Source organism: Lepeophtheirus salmonis, chromosome 12, assembly GCF_016086655.4.
Source record: "Lepeophtheirus salmonis chromosome 12, UVic_Lsal_1.4, whole genome shotgun sequence".
NCBI lineage: Eukaryota > Metazoa > Arthropoda > Copepoda > Siphonostomatoida > Caligidae > Lepeophtheirus > Lepeophtheirus salmonis.
The window spans coordinates 2,679,884-2,700,269 of record NC_052142.2 but is presented as its reverse complement, the minus strand read 5'-3'; the positions used below and the strand labels follow the sequence as shown (position 1 = coordinate 2,700,269).

General features: G+C 32.5%; 1 protein-coding gene and 1 long non-coding RNA gene across 5 annotated transcripts in view; one reads left to right on the top strand and one right to left on the bottom strand.

Moving 5' to 3' along the window:
* Positions 1-20,386, top strand: part of LOC121127340 (uncharacterized) — a 52,794-nt gene that overhangs the window by 6,355 nt on the left and 26,053 nt on the right. The window lies entirely within an intron of this gene.
* The window catches only part of LOC121127338 (cuticlin-1), a 42,146-nt gene that overhangs the window by 15,559 nt on the left and 6,201 nt on the right, over positions 1-20,386 (bottom strand). The window contains exon 2 of one of the 3 annotated variants that reach the window (XM_071891852.1): positions 15,251-15,302. The exons of the other annotated variants lie outside the window; for them this stretch is intronic. Within the exon in view, the coding sequence (XP_071747953.1) occupies positions 15,251-15,302 (52 nt within the window). The remainder of the gene's footprint in view (positions 1-15,250; positions 15,303-20,386) is intronic. 3 annotated transcript variants of the gene reach the window in all.

Sequence of the window (20,386 nt, the reverse complement as noted above, 5' to 3'; positions counted from 1 at the left end):
ATTATGAAATATAGAAATGCAATCAAAAATTGTTAAAGCTTCATAAGATAATTGTAAATAGCAATTGAAATATGTAACAATTCACAGGGGTCGGAGAAGAAAGATAAAGTTTTGAAGATAGGCAACAGGATAACACCAGCACATATCCATTAAGATTGTAGGAAAAAATGGCAACAGAAAAAAATGTCCATGAAAAAATGGCAACAAAAAAAGTGTCAAGGAAAAAATGACAAAATAAAAAAAATGAAAAGTGTCTAAATGGCAAGATTCTTTTAAACTGATATAATATCTATCACCAATATATAATAAGAGAAAAGAAAAATAAACAAGTACGACAGCGGTTCCAATGGAAGGAGTGCTAATCACTTAATTCTCCGTTATGAATTACAATATCATTACACATGATGGACTATTCATATTGGACAAGACTCTTAGATTGACGGACAAGTATTTGCAAAATACTATGCAAGAGCAGCAATTTCCACTTCATTATGATCCAGAATGTGTCAGAAGAAGGGGTAGCTGGCTGTGGAGCGACACACCACTGAGAGGACTCGGGCAGGTAGACAAAGGTCGAGCTATTGGAGAGTGTTAGGAAAACTGTAAAGCTTAGTACAGTTCCTTTGTCAATGGCTAATTCCATCAATTAATTTATTTATTGAATAAATGTAAATACATACTTTATGACAATAAGAAGGGCTCTAAAAAAATTTATTTGACACTCATGTAATTATCTAATTTGGTTATTTTAAGTTCCCATAAAGTTAGATCCAACTTTATGGGAAGGTTTCAGGCCCTCAAAGATTTCAGGTGCCTTATATTTCTCATAACTATATTGTATTTTAAAAGTTTGGCATTTGTGAAACTGTTGTGTCTATTTAACTCAAGTTTACCTTTCAGTTACAGAGAAATACAATCTTTACATTTTTCATTTGATTATGGTGGGTATTAGTCCACTTCTTTTGATCAAATATACACTAATATTTTTTTAAAGGTCCTTGAAAAGTTAGTTTTATGAATAAAATATATATAATCAAGTTAGTAATTTCAATCGTTATTTTCGGCTTTTGGATGTTTAAAAAATGCGTAACTTTCAGGTAATTTAGATCTTATTCCATGGGAAAAAATCAATAAAAAAATCATAATAGTTACATCTATCAATTTGTGATAAAATAAATATGTTTATTTATGATTATGACAGCATGAATATGATATATTAGTTATTATTTTAATGTTGAAACATATCAAACATAATACATACAAACAATTGGATAAAGGAAGTGACACATTTTTAATTTAGAAGTGCTTTTCATATGCCTAGATTCATCTTCAGTAATTAAAGACAGAAATACTTCCCTTTTCTCTAAGAATTAGTGCAAAAATAGTTTATCCTCAAAAGGAGATGCTTGAATTTAAATTTCTACGGGAGTGATGGCAGATTGAAAAAAATGAGCTAAGCCTCAAAAGAGAGGAATCGACTCCTTCCTTGGGTGGGGAATCTTGTCCCATATGAACGGTCCATCATGTCTAATGATAGAGTAATTAATTACGGTGAATTAAGTGATTAGCTCTCCTTCCATTGGAACCGCTGTTTTGTTTGTTTATTGTTCTTTTCTCTTATTATATATTATATTGATAGATATTATATCATTTTAAAAGAATCTTGCCATTTTTTCCATTTAGACACTTTTCCTTTTTTTTATCTTGCCATTTTTTCCTTGCATTTTTCCGTTGTCATTTTTTTCTGACACCATCCATCAATCCTGGCTTAACTAAGGACCTATGAGGAGGCAACAGCAGGGTATTTAAAGAGATGTGACGTCAAACACCTGGCCTAATTTCTATCATAAATTTCATTTTATTTTTCTCAGTTAATCGATCCACATTTTCAACACATATTTGTTCCATTTTTTCTAACCATGATAAAATTTCGTTTCACCTTTTCACCAGTATGTAAGATAAAAATTTTCTGTGTGTCACTCTTACCTTAAACTTGATGTTGAAGGATCTGGTCCCTTTTGATGGAGATAATATATCTCACTCATTAGATCACACCTTTTTTAATGGAAGGATAATTCATTATGAGGATATATATTCGCACCAAGGTCGTGATTGGCCCAAAAATACATCAGTCACTCCAGATCTTGTACGGAATTATCGAATACTCATCTAAGGACTGAGGAATGATAACTTCGATAAATAACAAAATAATTAAGTAAAAGACTGAATGAGAAACAGAGAAAGTTCTCAAACTCCATATATAGTATATCCAATAATTGCACAATATTTAAAGAAATGGTATTTAAATCAAATAAAATTTGGATGATGTAATCTCTAGACAGCCTTGTACACTTTCGGAGATAAATAAAAACCTCCTAAAAGGAAAGAGAAAATACCAAATTATATCATTTTAAATTCAAAATCCAGATATGAGGGCCATGAAAGTAAATTGATGTCATTTTCCTCCACTTTAATGATATATCCTTCCTCTTGTATAAACTTAATACTCTTACAATGCTTATTGCATATTTTGTTGGTAATTCATTAAAACTATAAAAATTCAGCGATATCCGTGGTATAAAATGAGTTTTTGTTTGAAACATTAAACAATGGTAATTTAATATTCAAACGTCAATGTATCATAATTGAAAAATAAAATTAAAAAATTCATTTTGACTGTTGTAACAGTCAAGTTGGAAAAAGTAGCTCAATATCCCAAGATAATTTGGCATCCCATCCTCAATCCAATGGGAATGTACCTGAAATATCGGATATCGTCGGGGTTCTTCTTTACTGGGAGACATTCTAATGACGCTCAGGCGCACTGTGTTTGCAATCAAGTGAAGACAATTTTTTCACATACTCCAGGACTGTGGGACTTTGCAGGACATAATAGAGAACGTTGGAAAAGTTGTAGGAGAGAACAGAGGAAGAACCCCTGATCCAGACGAGATTATATTCGGCTTTGAAGGAACCAACGAGGGACTACGGCGTCGAAGGTGATATGTAAGCTCCAGACTCTTATTTCAGCTCTGCGATTCAGAGGTGTCTGCCTTTCAGCAAGAATAGCGGAGGTGGCTCTTGACGAGCCTTAAATTATCGCGCATAAAAACGGACATTCAATTCCTTCAATGCAGCAACAATGTTGTGGACGTGATTTGTTTTTATTTTAATGTTGTATTCAGTTTTTGTGTTTTTTAGTATCATGATTAGTAGTTACTTCTTTTATAATATGTATGTTATAGCCGCTGAACTGTGTGTTTCTTTTTAATTTTCTACTTATCCTTCCTAATACAACCACTACCTAGGTATGTACGTGCACACTGGCTGGTGTGATTGAGAGAGGGGAGGGGGGAGGAGGAAAGGGAAAAATAGGGGAAACCCATCTACATAAAAAGTCGGAAAAAGTGAACCGATGCCAGTAGTATACTTATATCTGCGATGAATTACTTTTATTTTAAAAATTGTTTTATAACTTTAATGTTGGATTAGTTTGTAATGAAAAGAAAAAAATTTAAAATAAAACAAAAAACTTCGAAAACGGTGATACTCATGAAAAAACAAATGGTGAATTCAAAGATGGTAGAAACTTCTAAGAATCGACTTGCTCTAGGTTGTGTCTCTCTGTCTATGACGATGACTTCTATTTTGATCAAGGCTTCTTTCACAGCCGGCTGCTGTCTACGGAGAGCCAAGAGCTTCTGCCACAGTCTTAACTATAGTAATTCTCTTTGAGGAATCTCTAAAGAAGTTTATCTTTTTGTGACTGTTGTGGGGAAGTTTATAAGCTTGGGAACATGCTTGACCATGTCTTGCGCAACAAGATTGGATGAATGCATGTAGTAGTGTGTTGTTGTGATTTTTAGTTCTTCTTCCTGCTGCCTAGTTGCAACACCAGTGTACTTGCTTTGAAACTAAGCGGTTCCGTCAAAATAAGCTGCATGACAAAGGCTTAGTGGATGATTGTACCTCGTCAAGGTATCCTACATTGTATTGAAAATAGATTCTACATTGCATTGGTCTAGGGGATTTAGTTCTAAGAAGTTTTCCACAAGTACCAAGATATCCAATGCGATCAGAACACAGATGCAGAGCTCCCCTATTCTTGAGACATCAGCAGTTTCATCTGCCAGTATAGCAAATGGGATGGCATTTATTTCTCTAGCTAGTTTACGCTTTACTATTAAATACATTGTGTGAATAATTTCTTCATGTATTTGATTTGATGTATTATAGGTCATCGTTTGAGTAATCTATCCAAGCCTTTGACTTCTGCATTGCGAACTTGAAGTAAAAATACTGTTTTGATCACTGTGTCCTCTGATAGCTTGTCTTTGGTCCGCCAGGTACTTCAACGTTATTATTATTATTGTTAGTAGATACTGGGCGTTTTGTTGATTTTCTTCTTACACATTGGTGTCTAGTCTTCTTGTAGCATTCTCACTCTCAGAGAGTTTGGTAATCTTGTAGCTCAACAGTCGATGACCTTTACTTTATTTGTGTTTCAGATATTTATTGGTAGCATTTTTCATCAATCTTTTTTTACATTTGGCACTGCAGGGAAAATTTTGCAAGTTTAGCTTGTTCGCAAGTATAGCAGAATGCAGCAACATTTTCGTTATTAGTGTCCTAGTGCCATTTGAGCCATGGGAAGGCATTATACTATTCTTTTCGAAATTGGCACCACTATTGACCTTTCTTGAATATACATGTTGGCTGATTATATCTTTTATGTATTTAAATCATTATATTAATTTCTTTTGTTCCATGTATTTATGGTTAAATCAACACCTTTAATTATGTATGTTTGCATAATTTCATATTTTGTTTGAATGAAATTGTATAAATCGAAATGTCATCGAGCATAATATTGTGGCTTATCATACTCGGTACTGATAGGCTATTAAAAATCATTCTAACATTTTGAATGTGGATACTATGTTCTTTTAGCCTTAACTTTCTGCTAAATGTAAGTCTGCCGTATACAAACTCATATAGTTTGCACGCGAAGCGATTACCAAAATATTAGAGGTTAATGTATAAATTAGATTTAAAAAAGTTATAAATTATCAATGTTATATATTTTATGAGAGGAGCTTCTTTTTTTTTTGGGGGGGTTGCAAACAATGATTTTGTTCTACCACTTTTTAGATTGAGGGCCGGGCGGCTGCCCCTTGCTCCCCACTTCCGGCGCCTATGCCATAGGAGATATGAATTCACAGTCTTAGGTAAACATCTCTAAGGATTCGAGTCCTCTGAGTGACTACATAATGTAGAGTGTTTTGTACTCTATGGACAATAAAGAGACTAAAATCATCGTTCTCATCTTTCTATTCTGATTTCTGATTGGTCCATCTGCACTAATCCTTACAATTTTTCTAGCTTACGCCTCTCATTTCAACGTATTCTCCTACGACTTGACCTTAGAGTACCTCAACTACATTTGAACTACATTGTTTTGTAGATATCATAAATATAATTGATAAAAACATATTTTTCTGTGCAGTAACACTAATTAATTTACCTATATGACTGTATATAGCATATAAACTATTAATCATTCTATCATTATAAATTGAATTAAAATATACAATCGCATATATCAATATGTTAAGAATAATTTTCGGCCAAATTAACCCAATTGGTCTTTTGGACAAATGTATGTTCGGGAGATTGTCCTTCGGCAAACATGCTTTTGGTTCACAAATTCGAAAGTAAGAATTTAATGAACCACCTTTAGTGTAATCGGCCTTACTTTTTTTACTTTTATTTTTCAATTCCTCTGTCCTTGAGATTTGATGGGAAATTTTGAGAAACTAATATATTCGTCGTTCTTTTCATAACGTGAATTATTTGTTCTACATAACAGGCAATACAACACCTCTTTCAAATAACATTTTAACTACATATCAAGAGTAAAACTCGCAACAAAGAACTAAAGTTGTATGAAGTAACCAAAAAAGGACCAAAATACTAGGCTCGTGGATAAAGAAAACCGAGAATTACTCGTAAATTTTCAATTTCGACTTTTGAACAAGTCATATGATTGTAAGAGGAAATGATTCACCTTCATATTTTATAGTAATAATTCATCTTGGATTTGATTGAGAAATTATAAAATACTAATAATATAGTGTAAAACTTATTTGAGTGTTTTGTCGATTTGAGTCAATAAATTATACAAGGAACGGAAGAAAGATAAAAAATTAAACAACTACCATAGCTGCCACTTCTAGGAAATTTCATCTGTCGTAGGGATAAGTTATATTAGTAAAGGAAAATAAATCCCTATGTAGAGATATTTTATCTTTACTTTGACTTTAGTAACTAGAAATGTGAATACCCAAGGAACCTTGTCGGGTAAACATACTTCATAAATCATAACATTACTATGAGAGAGAAGAGTTTGAATTTAGTGGCGCGGTAGTTTTGGTTTATCAGTGATTTATATGGACATGTTCGACAGAACATTCGTATAATAGATATTTATCCACCGATTGTTTCAATGAATCCATATCGTCTCATTTTAATATCCTAAGAATACTCCGTGATGCTCAAGGATCTCAGCCCTTCGGAGCAAGATTTTTGTCACACTTATTGGCTCTCATTTGCTTTAACAGATGGATCATTAATTTTAAAGATACATTTTAACATAAATTCCTTGTCTAGTAGCTTCCAACCTCTTAGATCATCCCTTAAAAAAAAAATCAGTGCCTCAAGGTTTTTTTATGGAATCCACTTATACTGTTGAATTTATATATAGAGAAAGAATAATAAAATAACAGACCTGATAAGGAACTGAGGGAGTTATCTTCCTCTATTAAAAGCTACTTTATTGAAAATCCTGAATATATTAATCCTAAATTAGTATAATCATCTATTTCGTATTCTACTCTTTTCAAGGAGCCTAATATCCTTAATATCCATAAGAAACAAATTACTCATCTCTAACATAGTGATCAATTTCAATTAGATAGCTGGACGTTTAATATAAATATAAGTTATATTAGAGGGAAGAGTTTGAATTGAGTTATTCGGTAGTTTTAGTTTATCCCTGATGTAGATTGATTTTTTTCTTAGTAAATTATAATATAGATATCTGCATCCATTCATTCTTCTAATGAATTCATGACTTTTTAACTGTATATTCTAGACATTCTCCTTCTACCTTAATTTTGAAGTACAGGGATCTTGTCCTTTTGGAGGAAAATTCCAAGGCTCAACTTTTGGATATCATCTTCTTTAATAGAAGCATAATTCATTATTTATGAAAATACAAATTAACATCAAGGATCCTGATAGTGACTTCTACCCTATCTCAAGAATGAATAAATCCGTCACTCCAGAACTATTTGTATTTCTAATATAGGGACTATCCCCTACCTCTGCTATTTTTAATAATACTAATTAAAGTTAATATATGACAACTATCTCTTCTATTGGAAAAAGTAACCCTAATATTCTACTTACCAGGAAATCCATACTGGTAACCTATTAGTCCTGTGACACTGAAACAATTAACCTCCCTCCTCTCCATTCCTTTCGATTCGTTCTTTCTAGTTAATTAATTAGCTGTTTATAATAAAAAGATCTATAATTCTTCATCTTGAAATTTAAATAATGCACAGAGCTTATTTATAATATTCGTCCCAGATATATTACTAGGGTAAATACTCTTGATTCCTTTACAATAAAATAAATATTTCTTTAAATTTAAATTTCTTTATTTTGTGTTTCAAATTTAACAATCATATTTAAATGTATGTATAAATAAAATATATTTATTTATTATTATAATGTTTTAATCAAATTAGCAAAATAACAATATCCAACATAATCGCACTTTTTCTTATGCACAAACACAAAGAGAGAGAAGAAGAAATGAGATAGAATAAAGAAAGAGAAAAAGAAAGGATATATTATACAATTTGTTATAAAATTTAGCTTCATGTCCCAAACTGTATAAATAAATTATTTCAAGCTTCATGGACACAAGAGGACTCGTTGCATAACCGTAGCAAGTGAGGGATTCCAAAAAACGGACATTCAAAGGGGTGCTCGGAGCAAATCCTTTTTCTGTATCTCTTTCTTTGTTTCTATCTCTTCCAGCTGGGGCATACGAATACTTATGACCTTTTATTATGGTATCAATTCAAAAATGAGAATTTTCCTTGAATTATTGTCGTGGCCTTTTCTTAAATTGACAACGGTATAGATCGTTTTTGAAGAGGCTCATTTAAAAAAATGAAAGTTTCGTATTTTCAGCTATACAATGAAATACAAAACTTTTTTAATCTATTCATCTTGAAGCTATTTGCCTCTGAATAAAAAGTACCTATTTTCCACTTTAAACGAGATAATTCGAGTTAAAAGTATGACATTTTGAAAATTGTTTTAGAATTTTTTAACATTCGGTTTTAAAATATATCAATATAATTTATCCCTATCTTCAACACCGAAGGCTTAATACAGCTTTGAACCTAAAAAATAACCAAAAATTGAAAAAAATATATGGCCTTTTTCTGTAAGCCACAAGGCTATGAGAGAAAAAAAGGTCACATTTCGAAATAATAGATCAAATTCTATTAAATAGAAACAAACATTTCAAACATTACTACGTAATGGCTTTTGGAAGTAGACCAGAAGTAATAAAGAAATAGGTAAAAACTTTTGAAAAAGTAGAGTAAGTTACTCCAACTATTGCTACCATAAATTTTGTTGTATAGTTTCGTTTTGGAATGTTTTTTACTAGTTGAGGTGACATTTTTTGTAGCCACAAGCTGTACTTATCGGAAGATAAATTTTAGTCTCAAGATCAGTGATTTGGCTACATAGCCAGAAACGACGAACACAACGTAAATATCAGTAAAAGTAACTTCTTCATGCTAATCTTCCTCTTCCATAATATTTATATAATTTTATTAGGAGTGAAAATATCTTCTCTGTATATTTTCTGATTTTGTTTTCTGTTTTAATATCTTGGACTGAGTAGGGCAAGTTAATGTAACTTAACTTAGATAAGTTAAATAGTTAAGTTAATTAACCTTTAGCTGAATAAATTAATGATTTAAACAGCGTTATTTTAACTATAACTCAACTAGTTAATTTTTTTTATTATCAAAATTAACTTTTACCTTAACTAGTTAATTTTTGAAACGTCATTATCTTAACTTGAACTTTTCTTGATTAAGTTATAGTTTGAGTGAAAATCCCCAGAGAAGTCGTTGAACGTGATTCATTCCAAATTAGCCTTCTCTTATAGTTATCATACGAGGCAAGCTTCACTTACATTATTTTTGCTTGTTGTTGGGAGTTTGAATCTGTATTTTTTTCTTGATAATTCACTTCCAAGTTAAAAAAGACTGACAGAATAATCTTTATTTAATAGCCTTTACAAATCTCTCAAGTCACTTTAACTTAAATATTTATTTTTTAACTTCGAAATTAACATTAACTTAACCAAGGTTGGGTAAGTTAATTGAACTCAAATTACTCCAAAGTTAATTAACTTAATTTAAAAAAAAATTAAACTCGAAATTAACCTACTTTTAGCTAGTTAATTTCTATAAAAATCGAAATTATATTAACTGAACTTGTTATTAAGAAATAAGTTAACTTACCCAACACTGATCATGGATTTGCATGAGACTTACTTTGAAGTTTTTAAGAAACGAAGTAAAGATCCTATCTACCATTGACAAAAAAAAAGAAGATTGAAATTAATTCTACAGAAAATTCTATCAGGTAGTAAAATTAAGTCTGTCTTCAGTTTTATTTTTAAATGGATGTAACTTGGAAGCGTTTAATTGAGAATTGGAGAAACTGTTATTGAAACCCATGACACAGTCAGCTAAGACAAAAGCTTGCTTTGTTACAATAAGGGCTTCATTTTCACTTGATATCTTAGCACATGTACAGGCTTTAGAAGCGTCTCTTTGACGTTTCTGTACCTCAATTGAAATATATTTAGGAAGACTTCCTATGAACAGCAACAGACACCAAATAGCGTTATTGAAGTTTTTTTCCCATCCATATTTTCAAAATTTCTTCATTTGTCAATACTCTAACACACAAAATCACTATACTGAAAATAAAGTGAGCAAACCCTCAAATAATCAGAAGGTACTTTGTCTTCTAAGAATAACTCTTAGCCAGGAACTTTAGGAATATTCGTCCTGGAGGAAAGAATGAAGTGATCTGGAGAGATTCATGGAATCATTTTCATAACCAAAATATAGCACTTCCCGTCATTAAGGACTGTCTTTTTTCTTTTTCCCGGAAAAGAAGTTTTCCCCTCACCTAAAATTCCGTGGTATTTAACAAAATAATTTAAATATTCGGAGATAAAAATATGTCATTTTCTTTTTATATATTTGCAGACGTAATTTATATATTTGACCCAATTTGTTTTCTTCGTCATAAATAAAAAACACAAATATAACGTTATAGAAGCCTAGGAAAATGCTTGCATTTTTCTTATTTATCAAGATATTAAATTTTATTTCTCATTACTTGAATATAAATGATTGATTAAGAGTCCTCCGTCGGGTACATAAACATTTTTTGATGGGAGAGAGGAAGTATTTGTTTTGCTTTTTGTGACAGATAATATCAAAGAAGAGTTATATGTACCTTCTTTCTTTTCTATGGATGGGAGTCTCTCATAGTAGAGATCTATTGTCTCTGAAAGATTCCAGTCAAGTATCTTTTGAAGAGGATATAAAACATTAACGATGCAATATAAACCTCCGACTTGTGTAGTCTTGTATTACTTAATACTAACTAACTTTATTCTATAATTTACATGTGTACTACATACATTTGAGACGCCAATAAACAAACAACAAAAGCATAAACAGACATAAATGAATACACACATAAAATATAATATATAATGAGACTAATAAACACGACATATTCCCCATCTCCCTTTCTATGAATGAGTTCAACCTTAAACATAATCATTGTAGATCGTTGGGGCTTAGACGCGCGTCCCGACTTAGTAACAGTTTCTTTTAGAACTGCTGGAACTGGATCTTTTGCATTCTGATTAATTTCTTTAAATTTAGAATTTCCTAGGCAAGGAGATGCCATCTTGCTTAAAAGGACCCGATTTCTTCTATACGAGCCAGTATCCGTTTCAATGATATAGGAACGTGGTGTTGAATTTCTTATAACAATCCCAGACTGTCTTCTATCTGGTATTACAACTTCATCTCTTTTCTGAAGAGTAATCAAAGGTTTTGCTGCATGTCTTCGATCAAAATTAATCTTTTCTCCTGTCTTTTTATTTTCCTCCAACTGATGAAGAGCCTGACTAGGTATTACTATTGGAGATAACTGGCATGCAGCTACAGGAACGTTCGTGTTTAACCTTCTTCCCATCATTAACTCAGCTGGAGAATATCCATTGGAGAGAGGAGTAGCTCTATAATTTAATAGAACTAAATAAGGGTCCTTGATGTCTGATTACAGTCTTTTAAAAGTATGGACTGCTCTCTCTGCCTCTCCATTTCCTGATGAATTTCCAGGACAGCTTGTAATAAGACGGGAACCATATTCATTGGTAAATAGTTTGAACTCTTTTGATGTATAATAACTAGCGTTATCAGACCTCACTTGATCTGGGATTCCAAATCTTGAAAATACCCGTTTCATCCTATCAATGACTTCCTTCGATGCTGTCGTTTGTAAACTAGCCAACTCAATCCATCTTGAATAATAGTCCACAAGAACAATTTACTGTTTCCCATTTACTTCATAAACTTCTGTAGCAATATATTGCCACGACCTTTGAGGAAGCTTTGTTGGCATTAACGGCTCCGGATGATTTTTCCTGTTGGCTTGACATTTCCGGCAATGTTCAATAAGTTTTTCAATATTTTTCCTTAATCCCGGCCACCATACCGTGTTCTGAGCCAAAGCTTTACATTTGACAATATCTTGATGTCCTTTATGTATTCGATCTAACCCATCCAATTTAATTGTAGACGGAATCACTACCCTAGTTCCTATCATCAACAACCCTCCTACAACTGCCATTTTTGCTCGATAAGCGTAATATAGTCTAGCAAGTCCTTTAACAAGATGTTTATCAGGCCATCCTTCTGATGCATAAATCCTAATTTCTCTACAAACTGCATCTTCTTGCTGATGATGTATAATTTCTTCTAACTTGCTATTGGTGATAGGTATTTCCTCCAGTATATGAATTATACAATTCTTCGTAAAAAGTATTTTCTTCCTTGTTATCCATTGGAGATTGGGAAATTATATCAGCCATATTCCTATTTTTACCCGGAATATGTATTCGTGTAAAAGAATATCGCATTAGCTTCATCCTCATTCTTTGAATCCTTACCAGAAGTTGATCTAAATCCTTCGTCGACAATAACGGAATCAACGGTTTATGATCAGTTTCTGATAAAATGTCTTTACCCAGAATGTAATCTGAAATTTGTCACATGCAAAAGTTGACGCTAGAGCTTCTTTTTTGATTTGAGCATATCGTTGCTCGGCTTCTGAGAGACTTTTGGAAGCGTACGCCACTAGCGCCCATCTATAATCGCGCTTTTGCATGAGGACTCCTCCCAATCCATAAGAAGAAGCTTGCGCTGAGACTTTCGTTTCTAACGACGAGTCGTATATTTTTAATACCAGCTTACTAGTGAGACTCTTCTCTATATCCTCCAACGCCTTCTCCTGCTCCAGACCCCAATACCATCCACTAGCAGATTTCAGAAGTTCACGTATGGGTTGCGTCCTGGTTGTTAAGTCTGGCAAGAATGTCATGAGCTGATTGACAGTTCTTATCAACCCTCTAACCTTACTAACATTTTCTGGAGCTCTCATCTTCATGATCGCCTCAACTTTTTGTTTGAGCTTTCCACACCATTTGCTCCAACAATTTTACCCAAGAAATCTATTTGGCTATGAGTAAATCGAGACTTTTCCTTATTTGAAGTGACTCCAGCATCTTTCAACTTCCTTAAGGTTTGTACAAGTCGTTCATTGTGGTCCTCTCTTGTCCTTCCGAGCACAACAATGTTATCCATAAGACAAACTGCTCCTTGTTGACTTCCCAAAATCCTATAGATTTCACTCTGAAACTTTTCCGGATCCCGAAGGGTTATTCTTTTGTACCTGAACCTCCGGAACGGCCTTATAAAAGTAGTAAGCTTTCTGGATACTTCCTCCAAACACACCTGATGAACTCCTGCGTTGGCATCCAATTTTGAAAAAATATTGGCTCCCCCCCATTAAAGAAATAGCATAATCCACTGTAGGAAGCATAAGTCGTTCCTTTTTCACTCCTCAATTCAATTTGGTTAGATTTACACAAATTCTAACTCTGTCCTTTCCTTTCGGAACCACTACCATAGGAGAACACCAGTCCTATAGCTCCACACACGCCTCAATGACATCTAATTTTACAAGCTAATCTAATTCTTGTTTTACTACAGGTAAAAGTGGAATTGATATCCTCCTCGGAGCCATGACAGAATAAGGCTCCACATTCGATTCAATTTTGATTTTGTATTCGCATTCCAACCTCTCAAGTCCATTAAACATAGATTTGAATTCCGGAGAACTAATCGGATCCATTGTTAATTGCTGGATAAACTTGACTACTTCTAAAGCACAACTGACATCTCTTCCAAGTAATAGAGAACCAGAAGAAAGAACATATATTTCTTCCTGAATCTTCCTGTCTCTTTTCTTAATCTCTCCTATGAACACACCAATCACAGGTACCTTCTTATGATCCGGTCCATTCATTAATTTTGTAGGCTTTCTTAATATATATTTATTGAAATGAAGATCATAAACGCTTTTGGGTACCACCGTTACATCGGCCCCAGTATCTATATTGAAATAAAGGCGTTTGCCTCTCACATACAGTTCTGTCCTCCAAGCGTTATTACTATTCTTGTTTTTTATTGCTTTATCTTCAACCCAATGAAATAGTCCAGTGAACCAGGTAATTCTTCCACAACCTCTTAAACCATCGTTTGCTGATTTCTGCCCACTTTATCCCAGTACCCAGTTCCCTTGCATTTACTGACATTTGCTGGACATTTGCCTCTTGGGTGTACCTCTTTTCCACACCACTGCCAAGACCTTCTCATTGATCCTTGAGGTTTGAAGTTCTGGTGCTTCACTTTATCCTGATGTCTTTGTCTTTCTTAAATCTTGGGTTCCAATCGATCAATCGATAAACTCGTCCCTCATATCTCCATAAGAGCATATATTCACAAGAATATTAATCTTGGATAGAGAATTATCGAAATTTTCTCCCTCCTCCTGTATGTATAGATTGAATTTGTGTCTCACATACGTTACATTCGTCTTTGGAGTTCAGAATTTTTGGAATTTTAATAGAATAGTCTCCGGGTATTTTTTTTGTCCTCTTCTGGGACCTATCCTGCCTCTCCTTCCGTTCCTGCCCCGGGTGCCCTCACAAATCCATTATAAATCCTAAGAGCCTCCTTACATACTAGGTTTAAGAGGATAGCACTTCTTCTTTTTTTTGGACACCTTGTCCAATCCTTTGGCAACCACATAAATCATGTATTGCTGGCGAAACTTCTTGAAATTATCACTGGCACTGCCAGAGAGATCCAATGGCTTTGGAGGAGGTAGGTTATTACTATTTGAAGCCATATTCTGTCCCTGAACGATTCCAATGCACCTTTAATTCGCTAATTTGTTTCTTTTTCGTTTTACTCCTCACACCATGTGTAGTCTTGAATTACTTAATACCAACTAACTTTATTCTATAACTTACACGTGTACTACATACATTTGAGACGCCAACAAACAAACAACAATAGCATAAACAGACATAAATAAATACACACATAAAATATAATATATAATGAGACTAATCAATACGGCATATTCCACACGACTATAATAATCTATAAGAGATTTAAATTTTATAACAGAAAACAAAGCTCACTAGAGTCTATTACAGATTTTGCAATAACTCTAAAACACCTTGCTAAATCATGTCTTTCTCACAAAAACTTAGAGAAAAAGTTGCATAACGCTTTGCTTATAGGATTGCACAATTAATCATCTCAAAGAATTGACTCACTGAGCGGGAATCGACTTTTAGACAAGCCCTTGATATAGTTCCGACAAGAGAAGCTGCTTGTCGGTATGGGGCTTCTTTTTCGCAAACACTTAATTAAAGTCCCAATGTGGCTTATAAAAATTTCGCATCCTTATACAAAGTCTTCATTACCTTTAAAACTTTGTAGTGGCTGTCGTAAGAATCACTGGTGTGAGGATTGCACCTACAAGAATATATTATGTTCGTTTTGTAAAAAGAAATGGCATTTTAAAAAACATTGTTTTAAGTTTATAAATTTAAAAGGGCCAAATAATTGTATGCAAGTTGATAATGTATTTTCTGTAAATTAAGTTAATTTAGATTAAATCCCTCTTCTATATGAAATTCCATTGAAACTGAATAGAAGACCTATTTATTGGTAAATAAATACCGATTCTACTAAAATCCTCTTGAGTAAGAAAACTTTTAAGTCCGTTTATAAAAATGATATGCCAAAAAATATAGAGTCAAAATTACATTAAGCTAATTATGGAAGATTCCCGATAGGAATTCGATCAGATGGACTGTTAGAGCCGGCCAATACTTTAAGCCCACTTCCTCTTTCTAAAAATCCTGATTCCGTTCGAGTCTGTGCAGATTGGATAAAGTCAATTGAAACATTGAAAACTATTACCAGTAAGATTATTATTAAGGTTACAAAATCGGATAAAATTATTTGTGCCGTTTATAATTATTGTTCATATGGTTTGTCATCCAAAGTCGATTAAAATTTTTATTCTTATTTTGTAAGGAAGGATGAGCTATCTCCACAAGACAAGTGTATCCTGTGGGGAAATTGGATTTTATTCCTGAGAAGGGAGGAGATGTACTATTGAAAGAATTACATTTATATCATTTAGGTTCTATTAAAATGGAAAAATTGGCCAGATTTTATATCTGGTTGGTAAATTAGATTCAGGTTTAGAACATATTTCTTTATCACATGCTCATTATGTATCTAGTTGATCTAAATTATCAAAAAGCTCAATTACATCCATGGGAGTAGCCTTCAAAACAATGGAGTCGTATACATATTCACTATGGTGGTCTTGTTTATAAAAATATTTTTTTGTAATAATTCATGCTCATGCCAAATGAAAAGAAGTGTTTCCTACTATCTCATACTACTATACAATTATTTAAAAGAGTTTTTCATACATTTGGATTGGCTACTAGTCTTGTGTCTGATAATCAGTGATGAAAATCTGGTGTATTTTTTAGCTGGTACATTTTATGGAATTTGTAGCCTGAAGATTAATTTTTCTTTTCCTTGGTAGTTCTTATTATTATTTAATACCTGAGTAGTGAATATCTGTTCCTAAATAGATTCAATTATATTGAAAACCTTATTGAACATTCTAGTGTGCACATAAAAGACGGAACGTAACCGTGAGGATTTGTTACAGAGTTATAATTGTAAGTACCTGTTGGACTCAAAGTGGAATTGGGGATCGATTCCAGCAAATGTCCTTGCTTATATCCTTTTTTTCAAACCTTCCTTGTTACAGCTGACTGTAGCTGATCTAATGAAATGGCATTAGTGTTATTCTTTATCTCATCTCAAATATCTTCAAATTGTCAGGATTGCCATGTTGATTTTCGGTGTTTTTTACATGTCCAATCTACAAAGGACTTTCATCACTACTGATAATAATACCTGTTTTACTTAGCAGGAATTCCATAACTATATAGTTAGTAATCCTGTAAAACATATCACTTCTAGTCCCTATTATCCTTTGTCTAATGACCGGCCAGATAATTCTGTTATATAAGTTTTTCTAATGGCATGTACGTCGAGTATGTGGGGGATCAACTCTCCTCGTTTTTATTTCAATTACAAATCACTCCCCATATTAATACGGAAAAGTTACCATTTAAGCTTTTGTTGGCAAGAACATTAAAAAATTAACCATTTTTTTAATATTTCAAATAAAGTTCAATTATCCTAAGAAAATCATTTTTCAACTCATCTTCTTCTAAATTATTGGATCTCAAAAGCGTTGAGAAGAGTAAAATCAAAAATTATTCCAATAAATCGAAGGCTAAGGGAGTCCCGGCCAAAATGAAAACAAATACAGGTTGTTTATCATATGGGTGTAAAAGTAAGGATGGTATCGTTCATAAAAGCTATCAGTATCAAATTATACCTATTGTGAAATAAGAATCTATTTCTCCTGAATATGTGACAAATCAAAATGTTAAGGAGTTGGTTCCTAGACAGTAAACAAGAGTTTCAAAGCCTCCAAATAGACTCCGAAGTTGGAATTTGAATTGTTTAATTAATTGCAAAATAGATTATCATTGTCATTTTATCATAATAATTGTGTTTTGGTTGATGTTGCTAATTACAAGGGAGGAATGTAGTATCCTAGTCATGATTATTGTCACTCTTTATATATATATGTATATTTATTGTCACCTGTTTTTATTTTCCTTTTCTTACATGGAGAACATACCAGACTACCTATCGAAGCAGACGCGTGCATTTTCTATATTTATCAAGATATTATGATTATATATTCTGAGAAATTTTGTGTCCTTGAACTTCAAAAGCCTTAAATCAAACTAATGAATTCCTCTTTAATTGATAACCAGAAAGGGGGAAAAAATTGTCTATGTGCAGATTTGTCTAATTCATTTCTCTCCTATGTTGAGTATTTTATGTAGTTAATGGATTTTTATGGAGGTAAGGGAACATGTCTCTACTCAACCTGTACCTAAATCTACTTAACAGGAAAACCGGATGTGATATAAATAATTGGAAGGGGATCCTGTGCTACCTTCTCAAAGCTCTTCTAAAACCCCTATCTAATTCCTAGTGGGATGGAGCATGAATTCTTACTTTAAGAGTCTGAAGTAAGGAGTAAATAGAAGTTTAGACCTTGCAAAAGTCGTCGAAGAAATGACTCTTTCGTCCAAATTCGGACCTCGTTTTTCCTCCCTCTAAGATAGATGGCGGGATTGTCTTTGTACTGGCCCTGAGAAATGGACTGTCATGAGAGGGAGCCTTGCTTTAGTCATTCATGAAGGCGGATTTCTATTTATTGGTTGAATTGGAAGATGTTAAAATGAGAGTGCTTCTTGAGTGGTATCTTCAGAGATCCCTAATAGATAAGAGAGACAAAGTATCTTTGCTTGACACTAGACCAAGAAGTAAAAATGGCTTTGTCTCCTGCTATTCATTTTTAAAAGTAAACAAAATATTATTTTCTTCAAATAATTGCAGTCACTAGTTTATTAATATTAGAATTTCTGCAGCCATTTTTGGCTTAATATAGGAGCTTTAATTGTTTAGTATCGTTTATGAGAAAGAAAAGCAATGTTTCAGATTGAACCTGGATATGTCTATTTGTTGCACTTTCCTTCTGTACTTTTGTGCGGTTCCCAATAGCAATTAAACTTAGGAAAGAATAATGATCGAAGATGTTATCATTCATGAACATTTTGGCGAATCATTCGTCAACAATACTAATGTATCTGCATCAATCGATCTATTACATTAAATAAGAAAATAACTGCACAACAACTATGTCCTTGCCTATCGACTTTAAGAGTTATAAATACATTGGATGTAGTTATTGTGTTTTGGGGGGATATTTCAAAATTTAAATAATAGAATTAATCTATTCCTAGACCTATCATTTCTTGTATCATTACATGACTCTTTCAATTATCCTAACTATATACTGAACAAAATCTTTATAACGATGATGCCTAAAGTAACAAAAAAATGTAATTCAGTAATGAAAGAGAAGAAGTGAAGTAGTTCTAAAGACTTTTAAATATTCCTCAGAAATAAATTTTATTTATTTTTTAGACTATAACTGATTTTAAATTTATTTAAATTAGTCAAATTTGGTCACTATTTATTAAGTAATGAGTATCCTCTATTGATTTGTTGGTTATTTGAGAATGTAATTGTTCCCTTTTTCTACTGGATAGTATCGGGAAACCAATTTATATAGAAAGTGGTTTAAGTACGAACATGTACCTTTTAGTAGGAATCAGTGCTTAAAGATGTTTGCTCTCAAAAATTGATAAAAATGCTTTGCTAAATAAATTATGATTTGACTTGACATTATCACTTTATTGATTTCATTTGTTCATTCATGTTTTTATTTTCAAAGTCTTTTAAAATAAAAATAAGTAAAGGCATTTACATATAAGGATCCTCCTAAATTAGTAAAACATTCGTCATAAGCCAAAGTTATTGCTCTATATCCAGCACAAATTTAATGAGGTCTCTATCCAATTTGAGCAACAGGATGATGCTCGAGTACACAGAGCAATTATTTCTTTAAATTCATATAGGTAATTAAATGCTAATAAAAAAAATATTATGAAATGTGTACACCATAGGATATCATGATTTCTGTTTTATTTATATAGCGGGGAAAAAGTATATTCAACTTCAAATCAGATATTGATAATTTCAAAATGTTTATTCAAAAATTAATATCCTCAACATTTATTTCCGTATTTATATTTATTTTTCAATTAACAGTTTAAATACCTGAACCAACTCATGGACAGGGACTCTATTCTCAACTTGAATTTGATTTATTTATCGTTTCTCTTTATATCCCAACTTCTTGCATAAAAAATCAAGAGAGATTAAAGTGAAATGTCTGAATAACTTAATACTAGTATTTAAATATAATCTTAAATTGCAAAACTCCCAATTAATTATTGAAACAATATCATTATTATGATTTTGATTTAATTTTACATAATAAGTCCTCTCAAAAAGTATTTCTAGGATCTTTTGATGCTGCTTTTGTACATATAAAAGAACGTTTACTATAAGCGTATTTTTATTATTTATACATTTTCCAAACATGCAGATTTCACTGTATATGTCATGAGGGTACGGAGAAAACAAATAACAGGAAATAAAGATTGATGGGACCTCCAAGAGGCGACTACAGAAAAGGCAGTAATTGAATTCGGATTCCATTTGAAAACTTAGTACCAGAAATGAAGATCCAGAAGATATAATTGCTGACAATTGGAGCGAGTGGATCACTTCAAGGAAATACAGAGGTCAAAATTCACTTATTTAAGGAGATTTATAATATAAATTATGATTTGAAATACATATTCATGTTTCGCCATTTTTTTATAAACATGTGAAACAGTGTGTTTTCCTAGTGAAACAGCACTTTCTTCTTGTTCCAATGTGGCCGTTTTTGCGTGATTTCATCATTTAAACACTTTAATAACGCTATGTAGTTTTAACTATTGATAGTATTTCTCTTCTCATGGTAA